Below are 19,683 nucleotides of genomic sequence, written 5' to 3'. Positions count from 1 at the left end.
AATTGATATCTCACCTTCAAACCACCACTACATCTTCAGCACCAGTCAAAGTGTGGGACCAATATAGTGTGGGACCACTATATCTCATCACATGTTGTAGTCACGAGAAATGCTAGAGTTGTTTATCTTTCTCTTTCTATATCTCTCTCTCTCTATAAAAGGTGGCAAACTTGAGAGTTCAGTATATTGTCACTCTTAGAGAAGCTCCTGCTGCTCATTATGATACTGAGTTGAGAAGCAACAGTAAGGGTTTCAGACATAGCGGTGCTAAAGGGAGGTTGAACATTCACAAACCAAGGTACTCCTTTAAGCTTTTCTTACTCTCTGAATTCTGAAATTACTTTGCTTTTATCTTTCTCTGTTTCATTTTACACCTTGCAGCGGCTTTTCAGTTCTGATCCAAGCAGAATTAGTACTACTTAAAGTTATTGTGATGTTTTGGGTCTTACGCTTCATTTCTTTTACTATATGATAGCTTCATTCTAGAGTAAATATTACTAGATTTGGGTTGAGTGTCTCTCCCATGGGGTCCTTTGTTGTTCCTTTTGATATGCTGTGTGTACAAATTGTCTCTTATGTGCGTGTGGAAACTTGTACTTAGTTTATGACTGGAAAAGATTTTGTACTGCTTGGGTTGAGTGTCTCTCCCATGGGGCCCTTTGTTGTTCCTTTTGATATGCTGTGTGTACAAATTGTCTCTTATGTGCGTGTGGAAACTTGTACTTACATATTGTCCTTTTCCCCCCTGTATCACGCCCAACAATTGCGCACTCTTCAGTTATGGGGTAGTGAGGTCTTCACCGTGTTAAAAGTTACTTATTCATGTTCTTAATTATTGTCCAAAATTCATATGATTTTTTTTTGTTTTCGTTTTCATTCTCCTGCCTTTATTCATTTTCATTGTCCCCTTTTATACTTGATTGATGATGCTTTAAAATGTCTTTTTTAAAACACCCACAATTAAAACATTTTCAACTGCATAGTGTATACAGGGTACATGTGACAATGGGACATGCCATAAAATTAAGGTGTACATTCATAAGAAAACAAATTCTTATAGTGCAGCGAAATGAATCTGCATAGCAACATAAACTAAACATCCACATTCAATTTCCAGGCATACCATGCTTCTCAAATCGGATAACTAAAAGTCTAAAACAAACACAAAGTCATAATATTGTATAAAGCAAAATCCAATCAAAATGTACAAATTGCAAAAACTAAACCAAAAACCCATTAATTTGAAATCTATTAGAATCCAAAACATCTAAATAACTAATAAACCTAGGCGGTGAGAAGAACAGCACCACCAGCCTCCTTGATCTTCTTCTCAGCTGTCTTGGAGATGAGCTTGGCTTTGACCAGCACAGGCTGCTTCTGGGGCAACGCGCCTTTACCCAACACCTTGAAGAACCCAAACTGACTCACATCGATCATCGGCACGTTGTCCTTGGTGGCCTTGTCCTTCACCTCCTGGGGAACCAGAGACCAGAGCTTGTCCACGTTGACAATGGGACAGTGGAACTTGTTGCGGAGCCTGTGGAAGTAGCGCATGCCCACTTTACCAAAATACCCCGGATGGTACTTGTCGAACAGGATGCGGTGGTGGTGCATGCCTCCGGCGTTTCCCCGACCTCCGGGATGAGAGGGTCATTATTGGCTAATTTGGTAGCCTGGCTCGCTGTGTGTGCTTCTGACTCTGACAAAAGGATGCTACTGTACTAAAGTTGCACCTTTTTCCCTTGGAGAGCATCACAGGGAGCTTGGAGCCTTGGCCATAATCTGTATTTTCAGCCTTTTCCCCCTGTCATATAAAAACACCCACATTTTTCTTTTTTATTCCTTTTTTATTTCTAGCTCAATAATTTTGTCCACTTTCAACGGAGATCCCGACACACAAACACACAATGGTTTTTTAAAGTCTTCTTTATAAAAAAGTATTTAGTTAGCAAAAATAAAACTGTGTTTTATATGTATAGAAATAAGTTTCTTAAGAGGGATTCATTTTGACAAAAATAGTATAGGAATGCAATTGAATGATCTGAACCGTCAATTTGTTATATTTTCATTCAAGAATCATCTTTACATATTAAATTATAAACTATTTAATTATCTAACTGTGATTAATAAATAGATGAATAAAATATTTCTAATAAATATTAAAATAATTATGTTAATAATCAAATGAATTGCAAATTTGAATTCTTTTGTAGATTGCGGTTTATTAATTGGGGTTGTCTCGATTTTATACATTTTTTGTTGCATTGTTAATTAATTTCGGCTTAATTACAAAATGTATCCATCAACTATAAATTGTATTTTAAATTGATCAATTAATTATAAAAAATTTCAAATGCATACATCAATTATCAAAAACCTACAAATTAGCACTTATGTTAAAATTTTTATCCGAAAAACTATTAAGTGTTATGCAGACAATACTAACGTGACATTTATTGTTGATATGATATACTAGTAGGGGTCAATAAAAAAAAAATAAGGTCTATCCCCTATTGTAATTTTTGGTTATTTTGGGGGTTGAAGCCTGCTCACTTGCCGGAAAAAAAAAAATCTTAAGACTAAATTGAGGTTGATAAGTGGGTTTATATGCAAGGTTTCTTTTCGATATATACTTTTTTATATGAATTAAATTAGTTATGTGTTTAACCCAAGTTGTATTACTAATCCTAAATATTGAAAGTGATTAATTACAAATATGTTGAAGTCATTATTTACTCCTCTGAGCAGTGGTTTTGGAGGTATCATTTTGGTGTTTATTTTGAGTTCATAGATTTTTATAATGTGTGAAACAAGAAAACAATTATTCTTGTTGTTTTTGATGTGGAAATTGAGGTGTTGGGTCAGAAAACCCGGGGTTCTCAAGTGATGATGCCACGATTTGCAAACACATTGGAACCGCTTCAAAGATTTCACAGGGAGTCTTGAAAGAATGTCCAACAACACATCCAGGAGCAAGTATCTTGTAACATCACAGCTGTGTATATTGTCACTCTTAGAGAAGCTCCTGCTGCTCATTACGATACTGAGTTGAGAAGCAACAGTAACGGTTTCAGACATGGCGGTGCTAAAGGGAGGTTGAACATTCACAAACCAAGGTACTCCTTTAAGCTTTTCTTACTCTCTGAAATCTGAAATTACTTTGCTTTTATTTTTCTCTGTTTCATTTTACACCTTTCAGCGGCTTTTCAGTTGTTATCCAAGCAGAATTAGTACTACTTAAAATTATTGTGATGTTTTCTAATGTTGAATTATACACCTTCAAATAGGTAGTCATATGTGGAGAAATCAATTTGGGTACTTTCACAGGGTTGTGGGATGTGTTGGGTCTTACGCTTCATTTCTTTTACTATATGATAGCTTCAATGCGAGAGTAAATATTACCAGGTCTTGTTTATGACTGGAAAAGATTTTTGTACCTGCTTGGGTTGAGTGTCTCTCCCATGGGATCCTTCGTTGTTCCTTTTAATATGCTGTGTGTACAAATTGTCTCTTATGTGCGTGTGGAAACTTGTCCTTACATATTGTCCTTTTCCCCCCTGTATCACGCCCAACAATTGCGCACTCGTCAGTTATGGGGTAGTGAGGTCTTCACCGTGTTAAAAGTTACTTATTCATGTTCTTAATCATTGTCCAAAATTCATATGATTTTTTTTGTTTTCTTTTTCATTCTCCTGCCTTTATTAATTTTCATTGTTCCCTTTTATACTTGATTGATGATGCTTTAAAATGTCTTTTTTTTAGATTAAATATTTCAAGAACAGATTGTAGGTATTGCTCTGATATTGCTCGAGTTCATGATTCATTATTGAGGAGGGCTTTGAGAGGGGAGAAATATCTGAAGCTGTACTGCTACCACTACTTGATTAACGGATTTGCTGTGCTTGTTACCCCAGATCAGGTAACCATTAGTCAAATTTTACTATTATTAAAATTATTATTCTATATTTTTCATAATTTTTGTGCTATATACAATTGTGCTGCTCTAAACATGATTTTTGAATGTTTACTTTTGCTTGTCTATATATAAGTGTAATTTGGAACATCACATGTTCTTGTATAATGTAACATTTTGTGGTTCATAGTCCTATCCCTAAGTGAAAAGATGTAATTGATCGTAAGTTCCTAATTTGGTGATATTTCTGAATTTTGGAGGTTGATAAACTTTCGAGGTGGAGAGAAGTAGCAAATGTGGTTTTGGATTTTTCTGTTAGAACTGCCACCACCCATACTCCTCAGTTCTTGGGTTTACCACAAGGAGCATGGGTTCAAGGAGGTAGATATGAATCAGCCGGAGAAGGGATCGTGATTGGGTTTATTGATACTTCCATTGATCCAACACACATTATTTTTGCTGATGATACATCTGAACATCCATATCCAGTTCCGGCTCATTTTTCTGGCGTCTGTGAGGTTACTCGGGATTTCCCATCTGGTTCATGCGATAGGAAGCTTATTGCGGCCCGCCATTTTGCAGCATCTGCAATAACCAGGGGTGTTTTCAATTCATCTCAGGACTATGCTTCTCCATTTGATGGTGATGGCCATGGCACGTGAGTTTTCTTGCTTTTCCTAAGAGAAAGTACTCTATTGTGCCTACATGTATCATTGTATCCCAATGAATGATGAAATGTAGTTATGTCTGCTTTCATGTGGTTAGCATCCATTTCAAACAGCAGTTGATGGCTCACTAATTTTAAGTTACAGGCACACTGCTTCCATTGCTGCAGGAAACCATGGAATTCCAGTGATTGTTGCTGGGCATCGTTTTGGAAATGCAAGTGGGATGGTTCCTCGTTCACGGTAATTAATCTAGATCTAAATCACTTTCGCTATTGCTGTTGTCTTTGTTGTTTCTGGTTGAATAATAGAATTTGATGCATAAAATGGATCTCTATACAATTTCCTATGTTTTCTATCATTTCTTAGTTTTCTGTACAGTTACATGGTCTTGATTCATATTAAAAGTAGAAGTATTAGCTGATGAAATACTTGAGCCCTAGATCAATGGCTCACTTTCCCTCCGCTGCTTCCTCTTATGGTCTGCCTCCCTTTGCGTCGCCCTCCTGGCCAGCCTCGTCGGGCCGTGGTTCTTGGTCTCCTGCTCCTGGATTTTTGGGTGCTGCTCCTTCTCCTTGGTGTCCCACTTGTTCCACACATCAACATGCTGCTCACATGTGCCCTCATCGCTACGTCGGGCCGGATTCTACCCCTCACTTTGCAGGTTATCAAGCAGCTTCTCCAACTCCTCTCTTCCCTGAGATGCCATGGATTCCTGACACTGGTGCCACTCATCACATGACTGGCTCTCCTGTACCCAATTCGACTCCCTATAATGGTAACAACAACTTTTTATTGGGTAATGGTGACACTATGAGCATCCATCATACTGGTAAACTTCCATTAACCTTGGGTTCTAAGATCTATTCTCTTCAAAATGTCTTTCACGTTCCTTCATTGCGTAAAAATTTACTTTCTATTGCCCAATTTACTAAGGATAATTCTGTGCAATTTATTTTTGATCTGTTTGGTTTTCGCATTGTTGACATCCATTCTGGTTTAACTCTATTTCAGGGCTCTTGTAGAGATGGCTTATATCCTCGATCTCTTCGCCTCTTCTCCTCAAGCTTTGTCTGCATCTCTCTCTTCCTCTGTCTGGCACAATCGTCTTGGTCATCCATCTTCTTCGATTCTTCGTCGTTTAGGTTCTAGTTTAGGTTCTTCATTATGTAATAAAGACTCATTTTGTAAGAGCTGTGCTCTTAGCAAGTCTACTAGCCTTCCATTTACTCTTCATAATAAACGTGCCCTGCATTCCTTTTATTTAGTTCATTCGGATGTTTGGATGTCTACAATTGCTTCTTCGTCTGGGTACAAGTATTATTTATTATTTACTGATGATTTTTCACGTTTCTCTTGGATTTATCCAATGAAACGCAAATCCGAAGTCGCTACTCATTTTCACACTTTCATTGCTATGGTTCGGAATATTTTTAATTCCTCTATTAAATTTATTCAAACTGATGGTGGTACTGAGTATGTTAACCATCATTTTAAATCCTTATGTCTTCATTTAGGCATTCAACATCGGCTGTCTTGTCCTCATACCCCGCAGCAAAATGGCTTGGCTGAGGAAGGTGAAATGAGAAGGTAAAGAATTCTCTGTATGTGCCTTCATTGATTGATGCTGTTGGGTGAGGTTACCTCAGTTTCCTTCTTCATCTTGAAGCAAAGCAAAAATAATAGGAAACTTCCTTGCTTGTGGCTCACAGCAACCCCACCTAGCCATCCCTTTTATAATGGATTCGTATGGAGTGGTCACTGGTATCAATTAATTGCTTGGAGCATCAATTAATTGTACATATAAAGCATGAGCAGAGGACTATAGGCTTAGGCCACTGGTATTGTTTTCCATCTTTAGGCTGCTGGAGTGGTCCTTGACGTATAAAGAGAAGAAGATGGAGTCCCTGTTTTCCATCTTTAGGCTGCTGGAGTGGTCCTTGATGTATGAAGAGAAGAAGATGGGATAATCGATCTCCAAATATAGTACGTTTCTTGATCAATGATCACCCCCCTTTTTAGCTTTGCAACAGGTCACTCACTATATAAAATAATAGTATAAGAAAAGTAAGAGGGAGTGGATCGAATTGGGATGTATGTTAAATAGTGCCTTGATACTACTTTTAGACTTAAGATTACAATAGGATTAAAACGCATTGTATGGGTTTTATTGGTGTCAAAATATGTGTTCTTTTGTGTGCCTTGAAGTGACCCTTAATTAATTAATATTTCATATATTATACAGGATCTTTAATTCAATTCTCAATACTAAAGCTCAAAAACTACATGTAGTCCGAGTTGTCTTTTAGTTCACAATGAACTAATTAACCAAATGCCATATAGAACAAAATAAAAAACAACAACAATTTGCATGAAATCTTTAATTAACAAATAACATTCAACCTTCATATATATTATATAGTCAATTATATTTAAATCAATAAAACATTTCAATATCACATAATAGTCAATGTAAAAGTCATTGTGGGGTACATAATGCTTTATCAAGAATCATGGATTATACTGAAGAGAAAAATAAGTTTATATCTGGTTGAGATGATATGCTTGACAAATACAGTACTTGTGATAATACTTGGTTGAGTATCATATATGAGTTGAGAGAAAAATGAGCTTATGCATATGCTAAGCGAGCATGGACATGTGGAATGAAAACAACTCAACTTAGTAAAAGTGTTAATGCTTTCTTAAAACGTCAGATTCTAACATGTCATAATTTTTTACACAATTTAAATGGATGATCAATAATAAATTGATGGTACATGAAGTTAGAAGCAAAGTATGATTTGTGTTATAGGTTGAAAATGTCTGTTAAAATGTTGACTCAAGCAAGTATGAGATAAAGTACCATAAAATGTCAAGAAGAAGAGTAATATCAAGGAAAAGACAATTGTGATTGTCAAATAACTAAATAAGAATAAACTTTCAATTGATATCTCACCTTCAAACCACCACTACATCTTCAGCACCAGTCAAAGTGTGGGACCAATATAGTGTGGGACCACTATATCTCATCACATGTTGTAGTCACGAGAAATGCTAGAGTTGTTTATCTTTCTTTTTCTCTATCTCTCTCTCTCTATAAAAGGTGGCAAACTTGAGAGTTCAGTATATTGTCACTCTTAGAGAAGCTCCTGCTGCTCATTATGATACTGAGTTGAGAAGCAACAGTAAGGGTTTCAGACATAGCGGTGCTAAAGGGAGGTTGAACATTCACAAACCAAGGTACTCCTTTAAGCTTTTCTTACTCTCTGAATTCTGAAATTACTTTGCTTTTATCTTTCTCTGTTTCATTTTACACCTTGCAGCGGCTTTTCAGTTCTGATCCAAGCAGAATTAGTACTACTTAAAGTTATTGTGATGTTTTGGGTCTTACGCTTCATTTCTTTTACTATATGATAGCTTCAATTCTAGAGTAAATATTACTAGATTTGGGTTGAGTGTCTCTCCCATGGGTTCCTTTGTTGTTCCTTTTGATATGCTGTGTGTACAAATTGTCTCTTATGTGCGTGTGGAAACTTGTACTTAGTTTATGACTGGAAAAGATTTTGTACTGCTTGGGTTGAGTGTCTCTCCCATGGGGCCCTTTGTTGTTCCTTTTGATATGCTGTGTGTACAAATTGTCTCTTATGTGCGTGTGGAAACTTGTACTTACATATTGTCCTTTTCCCCCTTGTATCACGCCCAACAATTGCGCACTCTTCAGTTATGGGGTAGTGAGGTCTTCACCGTGTTAAAAGTTACTTATTCATGTTCTTAATCATTGTCCAAAATTCATATGATTTTTTTTGTTTTCTTTTTCATTCTCCTGCCTTTATTAATTTTCATTGTTCCCTTTTATACTTGATTGATGATGCTTTAAAATGTCTTTTTTTTAGATTAAATATTTCAAGAACAGATCGTAGGTATTGCTCTGATATTGCTCGAGTTCATGATTCATTATTGAGGAGGGCTTTGAGAGGGGAGAAATATCTGAAGCTGTACTGCTACCACTACTTGATTAACGGATTTGCTGTGCTTGTTACCCCAGATCAGGTAACCATCAGTCAAATTTTACTATTATTAAAATTATTATTCTATATTTTTCATAATTTTTGTGCTATATACAATTGTGCTAGGTCATCATCAGTCTGAGTGTTGGCACACATATGGATTTATGTGCCTTGGTTTCTTCTATGCTTGTCTTGTATCTTGGTTTTGTGTCTTTAATTTATACCTCTCTTTATCTTTATCACTTTGTTTCCAATTGGTTAGCCATGACTCTTCCTTTGATCTCTTGCTTGAATGAGTTATGGTAGCAATTAATGGGTTTGCTCTCACTTTCTTTACCTGATTAAAAAGCACATGGAACATAAGCTGGAGCATTTATTAAAAAAAAGAGCGACATTTTTGGGATTTAGATTGGTTGGTCTTGAAGGGGTCAATTCTCCATCTCCAACCACCCAATTTAACATCAACCTGCCCAAAATGTGATGTATTTACCTTCCTTGTAGTAACATATTGAATGTTGAATGCATGTATATTGAATGAAGATTACTCACCTATTGCAGCATAGCTGATGATTCATGATTTACTTATATACTTTTGGCATTGTTCACTCACAAAGCCTCCAAATCATTTTACATAATTCAATGCTCTTAACTCCTTCAAAATTGGTGAAGCAGGCTGAAGGATATCTTGTTGAGCAAAACATCTCTGCCTGCTATGATTTAATTGAGAATTTTGTTGAATGCATCTCAAGTCATCTTTCTCTCATGCAAAATCAGAGGTACGTGCGGCTTCCGAAGTAATATTTCTTGCTTTCATTGGCAGAGTAAACTACCAATGCCATACATGTCTCCTGGTGTATGCATTAGTTTGATTGACTTCTATTAATTTATTTTTGTAGGGAGTGTCCTGAGGAATGCAGGGAAGCTGTTCCATCTTTGATGTATGCTGCAGCAAGATTTGCTGATCTGCCGGAACTGCGTGATCTGAGAAATATGTTTACTGAAAGATATGGAAATTCCCTTGAACCTTTTCTGAATAAAGAGGTAATAATAATTCACAACTTGCATAATTATATATGTTACAGGTTTGTTTGTAGTCTGACCCAATTGATTGTTTATGCTTAGTTTGTGGAGAGGTTGAGGGGAAAGCCTCCTACAAAGGAGATGAAGGTTCAGTTGATGCATGACGTAGCAAAAGAATTCTCAATTGAATGGGATTCTAAGGCTTTGGAACAGAGACTGTATACACCACCTGCAATTGACCAAGTAAGCCTATCTCTATATTACTTCTACATTTATGGAAAGATGTTCAAGAGTAAACTTTGATTTAGACCTTGAAAATTAGCTTAGATGCCAAATCTTTCCCTCTATCCTGTTTTTCTGTTCGGCCATTCTGTATTTTGAAATTGCTTTTTATGGTCTCTCTTCTCGATCACTGATACTCCTCTTTGAAACCTATATGACTTTTCTGCAGGGCCATAAAAGGAAGGACGATGCATTTCCAAAGAGAAAAAACCAGGATGCAGCATCAGGAGGAAGTGAAGATGAAACAACAGCAGCAGACATGTCCCCGGAGTTCCCAAAGAATTCTTCAAGTTCAGTAGGAAGCAGATCTGAGGATGAAGCAGATAACAGGATGCCCTTTGACTATGGATTTAATCCACCCCCTTACTACAAACCCAAACCCGAAAAAAAGGGAACAGATCATGTTGAGAAGGAAAAAGATCAGCCTACTGATGTTGCCACAGATGATTCGAAACCAAAATCAGTCAGGAGGAACAACTTGAAACCACCACCAGGTCGTGAGAATCTTGGCAGTAATGATGATAATTCGAGGGATGAAGAAGAGAGGATAATGGACGGGCTTTTCATGCATTACAGTAAGAAGCAGTCACCCTACAAGTCGAGCCAGATGAAGGGCATTGTAAAGCGTTGTTTGAATCAAGGAGATGATGATGATGATACTGGTGAATCCAGAAGGCATAGAAGCGAAAGATCTAACTGGCCACAGGCCAGAGCAGCATCTCTCCCACCAGAGCCAACAACTGCAACTGAGGAAATGAATAGGCCTGGTCGAGCCAGGTCCTTGCAGCCAGATGTACACGTGCACCCTAAGCTACCGGAGTATGATGAATTGGTTGCTCGGATTACAGCTCTTAGAGGAAAATAGAAGAAGACAAGCTAATTAAGCTGCCTAGAGTGTGATGGATTGGCATTAGAAGTGTCTCTTTAGGTGGATATGCCCATTATCATCTTCTCTACCTTATATAGGAAAAATTAGTTTCTTCCATATTGCCATCCCTTACAAGATTTCATTCATTAGTTTTCTGATCATTTCATTGTAAAAATCCCAAAATTTCATGGTTGAACTTGAGGGTTCAGAACCTACCACTATCTTAGATATAAATTTGGATCATATTCTTTACAGTCCATCTTTATTTCATGCTCATTGAATAGTAGATTTTAGTGAAAGTGCCTAACTTTGGTTTTATTGGATTCCAACAATATCATTAAAATGAATGATACACATGGAATAATTAATTCTCTTTTGAGAAGACTCTTACATGCACTAAGTTCATGTATTAAATTCTTTTCCCTAGATTTATGTATCAAATTTTGTTCAATAAATTTATTTTTCAAATTTTGTTAACTAAATTTATGTATCAAATTTTGTTCTTAGTAGTGTTTCATTTATTCAAATCTGAATCCATTTTGAGTCTATTTATTTCTATAGCTTGATGAATGGACATATTGGAAATTTTTATAATTAAATAGGTTTTTTGTAAGGGTTTATTTTTCCCTTTCGAGTAAATTGAACAGAGTGCTTTCTGCTCGTAGATTTAGGAGGTGCTTTATAAGCAGTCATTTAGCTTTGTAGAGTCAGAATTTTATCAACTATTTTGGATTCATGCTTGGGAAATTTCTGTCATACAACCACTTTTTGACCCTTGAATATTGATGAGTTTACTTTTCCACTACTAGGGTATAAATTTTCTATCATTTGATGTGGTTGTATGACATACAACCATTGTACCAAGGGTGAATTCTCATACGTGTAGGACTAGGATGTCATCCCTCCCTCTTGGCCCATTTCTCCTTTAGTTATAATATATTGTGTATTACATTTTTTGCCCAAAGGAATATAAAGTTTTCTAACGAAATATTTGGTTTGATTAAAATCTGATTGATGGTGGTTTATGAGGTTAGGCATAACTATTTAAACTTTGATATACTAAACACGGTATCATTCCATTAAAATTTTATAAGCCTTTTGCACATTTTTTAGACTTTTCAGACCCGCAGCAACGCGCGGGTAAAATTACTAGTTAAGCATAAAGTTGATGTAAATATACAACTCGTTTTAAGCATAATTAAGAAAAGTAATTAAACTAGTAATTACATATACACATATGTCTAGCCAGCTCTCTCTCTTCAGAAGGAGCAAGTAGATGTGTCATGTGTGTATATGCAAATAAGTATAGCTATATAAGGCAAACAACCTATGACATATCTAAAGCTTATACTATTTTTCATTTGCTCTACTATTTTTCATGGACTTGGCATCATCCTATTCTTCATTTGCTCTTTGAAAGATATGCATTGACGTTACGTCTTGTCTTCCTTTCCTATAATAAAATAAAGTTAGGACGATTTGCCCACTCATAAATATTTAATTCTCACCAATATCTCACCAAATAATTTCAATAGCATTTTAATAATTTTTTTACTTTTAAATCTTTCTATTATTTAAAAAAATGAAATTGTTAAGTTGTGTACATTTACATATATTAAATCTTCATATAATTAGTATGAATGATATGACACATTCTTTGAATGATACTATACCCAAAATATAAATATTCATAAGAATTTTGTGAATTCATATTAGATATTTAGAATAGGAAGAGTGGTCGATGGGCTGGGCTCATCCGGTGCTGGGCTTTGGACTTTAGATTACATGCCTAATAATTTTCTTTTTTGGAACTTGAGCTGGGTTATAGCCCACCCATCCAACAGGTCACTTACTAAGAGGTGAATAGGTAAAGGTAATATTAAATACCCTTTTCATGAAACAAATCTTTACACTACAAAAAATTAGAAAAACAAAACTATTACTTTAACCTTTACATGAGTGAAATTGCTATATTTTTTAGAAGAAGAATTGATATGCTTACACATGTATATTTTCTTACACAACAATGACAACATCAAGAAATGTAAAAGCATTCTCTAATTAAAAAGGAAAAAAAAAAAATCCTCACACCTATAACACGGCCACAGGAGTAAAATGAAAAAGGCACCAATATGATCAGAAGTCAGGCATACATAAAGTTTCATAATTGATAACCCTCATAACATGAGAAATAAAAGATATAATCTGATTGTTCTTGACATGCTCACATTGCAACTAACAAGCTTTCCATTCCTCCAATAAGTCAATGCAATGGAAATCTGCATATAAAATTTCAGAAGCAATTAGGTGAGGCAAGATAATAGTCACATCTAGGTCGAATAGACTTAAATTGTATATATACTAAAGCTGAACCCAGCAATTACTGTTCCTAAGCATGTTCATGACTTTTCTGCCCCCTTTTTTTTTTTTTTTTAAGTTGCTTGCCATTGTAATTAGTAGGTTATTTGGGCCTGTTTTGGTCATTTTGCGTCATTTTTTCTTCTTCCCCTCCTTTTTCTGTTTTTTTACGCCCTGTGCCATTGCTTTCCTTTTCTTCTGTTTCCTCTCTCACTCTTTTTTTTTTTTTTGATCTGCTTGCCATTCTGATAATGCCAGGTTTTGGTCTGCCCTTTTTTGTCATTCACCTGATTGTTGTTAGAAAGCCCAAAACCCAGAAAATACTGAACACTCTCATCTCACGCGCCTCTCTCTCTCTCTATCTCTGCGTTCTCTTCGTTCTGTCTCTTTCCGCCCCCTTTATCCGGCCGTATCTCCACCGTCCGGCGACGTATGCCGGCGATATGGGTCCCGATTTCTTCCTCTTCTCTTCCTCTTCATTTATATGGTATTTGATTAACCCATAAATTATGCCAAAACTCGAAAAGACACCCAAACCGGATCGAGTCCTCCGGCGGCAATCCGTCAATTCCGGCTGAGTTGGGATGTCAGACTGGGTGGGTTTTGTTCCTCCCATCGTTCTGAGGATGATGGTGTCTTCAAATTGCTCAACCGACCGCCGTGCACGGAGTTTCGAGGCGGAGAAGTCCGGCGGCCTTCCGCTGCCGATGTTGGCTATTCCGGCGACAGATGGTGATGATTTTTGGTCGGGTTTTGCTCCTCTCTTCCAGGCCTTTCTATTGGTGTGCGTGATCTATGTCAATTGGGTCCCGAAATGAAAGCTCCAATTCGAACCCTAGCTCCGCCGCTGCCACCGTCACCTGCGACGGCTCCGGTGACTTTACGCCTCAGGTTTTGTGTGAGTTTTACTCCTCTTTGTCTACTATGTCTGATTGTTGGATCGAATTGTTCAATTGGTTGTGAAATCTGTATTTCTAGGTTTTGTACCCACTGCCACCACGATTCCAGCCGCGTGTGGCGGCGCCGGTGACTTGATTTCTATGTTTTAATTTCAGGTTCCCATACTTTCTTGGATTTGAAGATTGGTTTCTTTTTTGGGGTAAGGTATGGTTTTTTTTGCTGAAATTAAAACAAAACTAAAACCAGCAAAACTAAAACATTTTGAATTGTTAAGTTTGAGAAATTTTGAGAAATTGTGAATTTTGGGTTAGGCACTGGCACTTTCTGTTCTGAGCTTGAATTTAAGATTTTTGGTATATGGGTTTTGTTTGTTTTAGTGTGGATAATGCTGTTTTGACAAACAAACAAAACAGAAAGTGGTCCAGATTTATCTCGATAATGCTGGTGATCTGGTAATTGTTAGCTATGCATTAATGATCTTATCAAATGTATGTGTGTGCATGTGTACGTGTACTTTCTGATCTTCTGTTAAAATTAAACAAGTATTTGCTTTGTGCAGGAACTTATTGCCAAGAGCATTGAATCTTCAGACCTTAACTTCTCAAGATCCAGTGACACCTTTTTTGACGCAAGGTTCTTAATGCTAAACTTGAGCATTGAATAAACTTCAACATTGTAGGCCTATCCTCTGGTTTTTCCTGGACACATAATAGTGAGTGTCAAATTCTAGCAAGGTTTGTATTCTAGCTGCATAAACTTGCAACATTGTAGGCCTATTCTCATAAACTTTTCCTTTTTTTGATATTAGCATATCAAATTAGTTCCTTTTCTGGTGATGTGTATGAAATTGTTATTGGCATATCAATTTAATCCAATTGGTTAAGATTCATAGCAGATAGTAGATCAAATTGGCTTTACCATCTACGATTTAATAACAATTTGATCAATTTGATCAATTGATATGCTATCTGCAGATCAATTTAATCCAATTTGATCTGCTTGGACCTTCAGCTGGTGTTTATTAATTAAATCAATAGTATTGCAGAGAAATCTGTACACTTTCCTGGTGGTGGTTAAAACATTAACATCCATGTTTATCTCATCAAAACTACAGTACTGATATGAAGATCACAAATAAGTAAACAATCACTGAAATCCATATTAATAAATTAAGCAGCACTATCAGATCAACCTATAAACAGTATAAGCCCTTTCTAGATGATTCAGGGGTAGATCTGTTCTGAGTTACCATATAATCAGCTACAGTAATTTCTCAAAGAACATATGTTTTCTGAGAACCTGGGTTACCCATTTCTCTTAAATATCATCTAATAAACCTTTTAGTTTCTGTTCTACTTTTAACTCTTAAGGTTTTGGTTGATTTCTATAAAAAAAAAATTTGAATCATGCCTTAGTGAGGATCATCAAATTCACAAAATTTTGGGGTACTATAATAACTGAGTTTTGCTTATTCCCTTTTTCATTGCAGATATATGACACAAATCTCCAGGCTTCGTTCTATTATGAATTAAGAAGACTCATTTGGTAAACAATTTCAGACATTATTATTCAAATTGTTTTTGTTTTTAGTACAAATGGTGTTTCAGTCTTTTAAAATAGGCAGTTTGGTTTGGTTAGATACAAGTTAGGAATTGTAATTAGATTGGTTGAGATTAGTGACTGGAACTTATCTTTAGTTTGATAGTTTTCATTGGTAGAAGCCTCATAGCTTTTATTTATAAGAAAATATATATGAAAGTGAAGAAACCACTACTTTGTTTAATAATTAAAATTTAGGAACCATTACTGATGTGTTTCCTTTTTGTTACTATATCTTTTCATGGCTATGTGGGTTGGTTGAGATTAATTACGTGTGTTTTATTTTATTTTCATTTATTAAAGAACTAACAAGTTGTCTTCCCTCTTAAAGATAAAATCAAAACTAAGAAAAAAAAAACAAACAAAAAACACTTTTTAAGTGAATGAGGACTATAAGTAGGGACCATGTGTTTTCCTAATTCTCTTTTTCAGTGCAGATGCATGATGAAAACAGAGTTTTGCTTCAAAGAGGTTGGTTAGCATATTCTTCAAGAAGAGTGAAGACCTATTCGGTAATCAATTTCTGACATTACTATTCATATTGCTTAACATACCTCGAATTGAGAATTAACCTGAAGGAAGTTCCAGATCTGTCTTTAATTATGTTTCCAAAGTTGTAATAAAATCAGTTCTACACATGCATTTAGTTTATGTTTTATATGAGGTCTTTGATGAAATGTCAGAAAAATTGTTGTTTGGTGTGTTTACCAAAAAAAGTTTGTTTGGAAGAAAATATTACCACAGTAGGTAGAGAGAGAGAGAGAGAGAGAGAGAGAGAGAGAGAGTTTTGGCTCTAAAAACATTTATGTTGAATCAATGAATTGGAATTCTTCTGTGGCAAGTTCAAAACATAACAATTCCTTATAGAAAAAAAAAAAAAAAAGGTATGATATAAATGGGATGATGCCATTTTATGATGTGGTTGTTTTGTATGTCATTGTTTTTTTTGGGTGAATATTTTGTATGTGCCATTTCATTTCATGATTACATGGCTAAGATTGAAGAGATATATTGTGCCAGTGCCTTGCTTTGGGTGTATGAGTGTACGCGTTATTTTCAATTTTAATTTATTTTCTCTAAAAAAAAATTATGTAAGAATAAAAACATTCTTTTTAATTAGAAACAGAGAGGTTGTTTCAGTCAATTAGTATTGTAGTAACTTAATTTTATGCTTTAGGTTAGGAATTGATTGAGGTCCTGAAACCGGATGATGGGTTGTGATTGACATATTATTCACTCAATTTGTAGCACTATTGAAACAATGTCTTCCATATGTCTTGATAGGTGAAAAAATGAGATAAAAAATTGTGATGACTAAGGTAAAACTGGAACAAGGGGATTATGTCCTTCATTCTGAAGTAACATACTATTATTTGCTTTTGATGATCCTTAATTTGAGTGTTATTGTTGAACTTTGTATGTCTGTCTTAAATAATCTGTTGTCACTTCTTATTTAGTTGACTTTCGTCTTACAAAATTGTCTTCGGTCACTAAGTTTTTCTTAAATTGTCTGTGCTTTGTGATTCTAAGTTTGAAAATGCGTCATTAATAAGTAACAATTTCAAATGAAAATTGCATTTGTGAAATTGAAAATTCAAAATTGCACCTAAGTTTGGGCCTGCATCAAATTGTATCAATTTCAATGTGTATCAGTGTCAATCTGGATTCCAATTTGTGGACAAAATCTGCTTGCCTCTTTTATTTGTTTTTGTTTGGGAACTAGGTCACCTCTGTAGGGTTCATTCCCTTTCATTGATGGTGCTGATTTTACTTGCTTTATGGTGAGGCCCACTTTTTCTGCTTATTTGTTTTGATGTACAGCATCATACCTGCTTTGTCTATGCACCATGTTAATCATTAGTTCTAAAGTTATGGGCAGGAACTATTAGGAAAATACTGATGGTTTGCTACACAAATATAATTTATTCCAATTTTTATAAATGGCAAACCAATTCAATAAAGTACAACCGCACAACTATAAAATTATTATAGCATGCCCTTCTTTTGAACACATAACTTCAAATTCCATACAGTTGCCTAATTCCCTGCCCCCATTTTTCCCCATCTCATCAATATCAATTAAACTACTCTTTTCATTTACAAATTAACATTTTTTTAACTTGCAGCCAACAATAGCACAACACCACTCTACAAGATAATCCCACTGCTGCACAAAGTGAGGAAGGCAAGAATACCACTTCATCTGCTGCAAAACCAGTTGAAGACCCCACTGACAGTCTGGACGACAATGTTTGCTGACCTCCCTGTAACACCTGTCCCAAAATGTTTTCATTAGCAACTAGGTTCTGCAAGTCTTCTCGATATGAACAGAAACAAATTTACTACTAAGTTGTTTAATCCTTTTTGTTGTTTAACCTCTTTTGAATGATACTTGGTATATTAAGATATTAGCAATATCTTAACATTCTAATCAGCATTAAAATTGCCCTCATCAGTTTGGCTTTTGTAATTAAACCATGGCTACAAATGTTCTATATTGTTGCGTAAGTCATGTATATGTACAAAAAATACTATGTTTAAAAACTTTGTTTTTGTCTTCAAGTTCTGCGTACACTTGCACTTATATATTTTAGTTGTTCACTCAATTTCAATAATTATTTATACCCGCAGCATCGCGCGGGCAGTATACTAGTGAAATATCTGCTTCAGGACTGAGGTGATTTTGCTTGGCGTCACCCTAAGTTTTCTTAATTCATGTTATCGAGAATAATTGAAGCATCACTTTCTAATAAAGGGGCAGTAAAACTTAAATGCAACTTTTTTCAGTTGTATACCTTAAGTATAACTTCATCAATACAATGTTTTGATATTCATATGCTTCATATATAACAAATAAGAGTCAATTATGAAGATCTGGAACTAATTAGAATATCCAATCTATGAAAGGTTATTTCTTAACTATTTAAACTATAGGATGCAGCTAATTTCAAAGTAAAATACACATGATGCATTAATTTATGTGAGAAAAGAGACATTTCATATACAGGAAGTAGAATGCCCAAACCATTATGAACCATTCCGATGTTTATGATTAGTAGCTACAACAATGTCTTTGAGTATTAATGACTCTTTCCATATTTCTATAGTATTTAATGAGCCTTTTGGTATTTTTCGAAGTCTTTTGGCGTGTATCTGAAGCCTATAAATAGGGTTGTTTGCTATAGCCGAATCAGATTTTTATGAATGAACATTAAGTGTTGTTGAAGGCTCTCTCTCTCTCATTTCTCTAAACTTACAGCAGCCTAAACCCTCTTTGTTCTCTAAAACATTCTATTCCTTAAAAATTCTATCATCTTAAGCCCGCCATAGCCCTAGGCCCCCTAGGCCAACACCCACCTTGTGTTGTCCTGCATCAGTTTTTGCATTACAGCATTTCTCTCCAATGTTTCCCTTGATATCATTCGCTCCTCAAAATAACCAACAAGCTGAAACAAGGGAAAAATAAATATGAATTCACTATTGTTGAAAAGAAAATTAAGAAAAGGAGAAGATAATCTTATTTTTTTCTTCATCAATTGAGTAATTTACATAGCCTTCTATAGCCATAGATAAAAATAGTAATAATAATAATAATAATAATAAAACAAACAAAAAAACAAAAACACAAAAACAAAAAGTCTATGAAAATTTCTTAGGAATCATCCAAATCAGCTCAAAAAAATCAACTAAATTAGCTCAATTAACTAAACCTAATCAGCTAAATTGGCTCAATCATCCCTAACACAACGCTGTTTACAGCCCGTATCAATGACAACTATGTTGCAGTAGGAAAGAAAAACATAAGTTTACTGATAATATTGCTGTTATTAGTGTCACAATCCAGTACAATAAGCACTCAAAATTCAGAAAATAATAACAATAAGAAAGGATTAACAAGAGAAGCACACAAACTTAGTTAAAAATCATCGCTTATTGTTTGAGCAGCTAGATTTCATTTGTTTTATGACAAATAATGAAATTGGTTTATATTAATATTTCTATGTTGATGCTATTGTCAGTCTCAAAGCCGCCTTCTTAAAAGGCAATGAGCAGTAAAACTGAGTAACT

General features: G+C 35.3%; 3 protein-coding genes and 1 pseudogene across 15 annotated transcripts; 3 read left to right on the top strand and 1 right to left on the bottom strand.

Moving 5' to 3' along the window:
• Positions 1 to 1,153: 1,153 nt before the first annotated feature.
• LOC147297324 (large ribosomal subunit protein uL15x pseudogene) lies at positions 1,154 to 1,638 on the bottom strand (annotated as a pseudogene).
• Positions 1,639 to 2,950: 1,312 nt separating this feature from the next.
• On the top strand, positions 2,951 to 5,002 carry LOC147297323 (subtilisin-like protease SBT2.2). The gene is made up of 6 exons (XM_086232000.1): positions 2,951 to 2,976; positions 3,018 to 3,116; positions 3,763 to 3,919; positions 4,174 to 4,571; positions 4,726 to 4,821; positions 4,960 to 5,002. Exons 1-6 carry the CDS (start codon positions 2,951 to 2,953, stop codon positions 5,000 to 5,002), a joined length of 819 nt encoding a protein of 272 aa, XP_086088126.1.
• Positions 5,003 to 5,025: 23 nt separating this feature from the next.
• LOC147297322 (uncharacterized) lies at positions 5,026 to 10,755 on the top strand. The gene is made up of 8 exons (XM_086231886.1): positions 5,026 to 5,410; positions 6,096 to 6,168; positions 7,723 to 7,821; positions 8,475 to 8,631; positions 9,261 to 9,364; positions 9,485 to 9,629; positions 9,711 to 9,851; positions 10,060 to 10,755. Exons 1-8 carry the CDS (start codon positions 5,026 to 5,028, stop codon positions 10,753 to 10,755), a joined length of 1,800 nt encoding a protein of 599 aa, XP_086088012.1.
• A 2,623-nt stretch (positions 10,756 to 13,378) lies between these two features.
• LOC147297321 (uncharacterized) lies at positions 13,379 to 18,087 on the top strand. Of its 13 annotated transcripts, none has more exons than XM_086230041.1 (7): positions 13,379 to 14,014; positions 14,172 to 14,220; positions 14,394 to 14,468; positions 14,576 to 14,728; positions 15,506 to 15,561; positions 16,053 to 16,127; positions 17,742 to 18,087. In XM_086230041.1, the coding sequence occupies exons 1-4, from the start codon at positions 13,912 to 13,914 to the stop codon at positions 14,655 to 14,657; spliced, it is 309 nt and encodes a 102-aa protein (XP_086086167.1). In that variant the 5' UTR covers positions 13,379 to 13,911; the 3' UTR covers positions 14,658 to 14,728; positions 15,506 to 15,561; positions 16,053 to 16,127; positions 17,742 to 18,087. The 13 variants fall into 13 exon arrangements, 5 of the variants coding, with proteins under 5 accessions (XP_086086167.1, XP_086086169.1, XP_086086165.1 ...); XM_086230043.1 differs by having other exon boundaries at positions 16,048 to 16,127; XM_086230039.1 differs by having other exon boundaries at positions 14,576 to 14,750.
• The last annotated feature ends 1,596 nt before the right edge of the window (positions 18,088 to 19,683 follow it).

The sequence above is a fragment of the Dryas octopetala genome, chromosome 1 (assembly GCF_963921425.1).
Source record: "Dryas octopetala chromosome 1, drDryOcto1.1, whole genome shotgun sequence".
Lineage (NCBI taxonomy): Eukaryota > Viridiplantae > Streptophyta > Magnoliopsida > Rosales > Rosaceae > Dryas > Dryas octopetala.
Note: the sequence above shows the minus strand (reverse complement) of the source record. Positions and strands in the feature narration are given on the sequence as shown.

Coding starts and splice junctions, on each gene's coding strand:
- LOC147297323 (XM_086232000.1), top strand. CDS start 2,951: ATGTCCAACAACACATCCAGGAGCAA. Junction 4,572..4,725: donor GATGGTGATGGCCATGGCAC/GTGAGTTTTCTT, acceptor TTTAAGTTACAG/GCACACTGCTTCCATTGCTG. Junction 4,822..4,959: donor GGGATGGTTCCTCGTTCACG/GTAATTAATCTA, acceptor TTTTCTGTACAG/TTACATGGTCTTGATTCATA.
- LOC147297322 (XM_086231886.1), top strand. CDS start 5,026: ATGGCTCACTTTCCCTCCGCTGCTTCCTCTTATGGTCTGCCTCCCTTT. Junction 9,365..9,484: donor TCTCTCATGCAAAATCAGAG/GTACGTGCGGCT, acceptor TTATTTTTGTAG/GGAGTGTCCTGAGGAATGCA. Junction 9,630..9,710: donor AACCTTTTCTGAATAAAGAG/GTAATAATAATT, acceptor GTTTATGCTTAG/TTTGTGGAGAGGTTGAGGGG.
- LOC147297321 (XM_086230041.1), top strand. CDS start 13,912: ATGTCAATTGGGTCCCGAAATGAAAGCTCCAATTCGAACCCTAGCTCC. Junction 14,221..14,393: donor GGTTTCTTTTTTGGGGTAAG/GTATGGTTTTTT, acceptor TGTTTGTTTTAG/TGTGGATAATGCTGTTTTGA. Junction 14,469..14,575: donor TCGATAATGCTGGTGATCTG/GTAATTGTTAGC, acceptor TGCTTTGTGCAG/GAACTTATTGCCAAGAGCAT.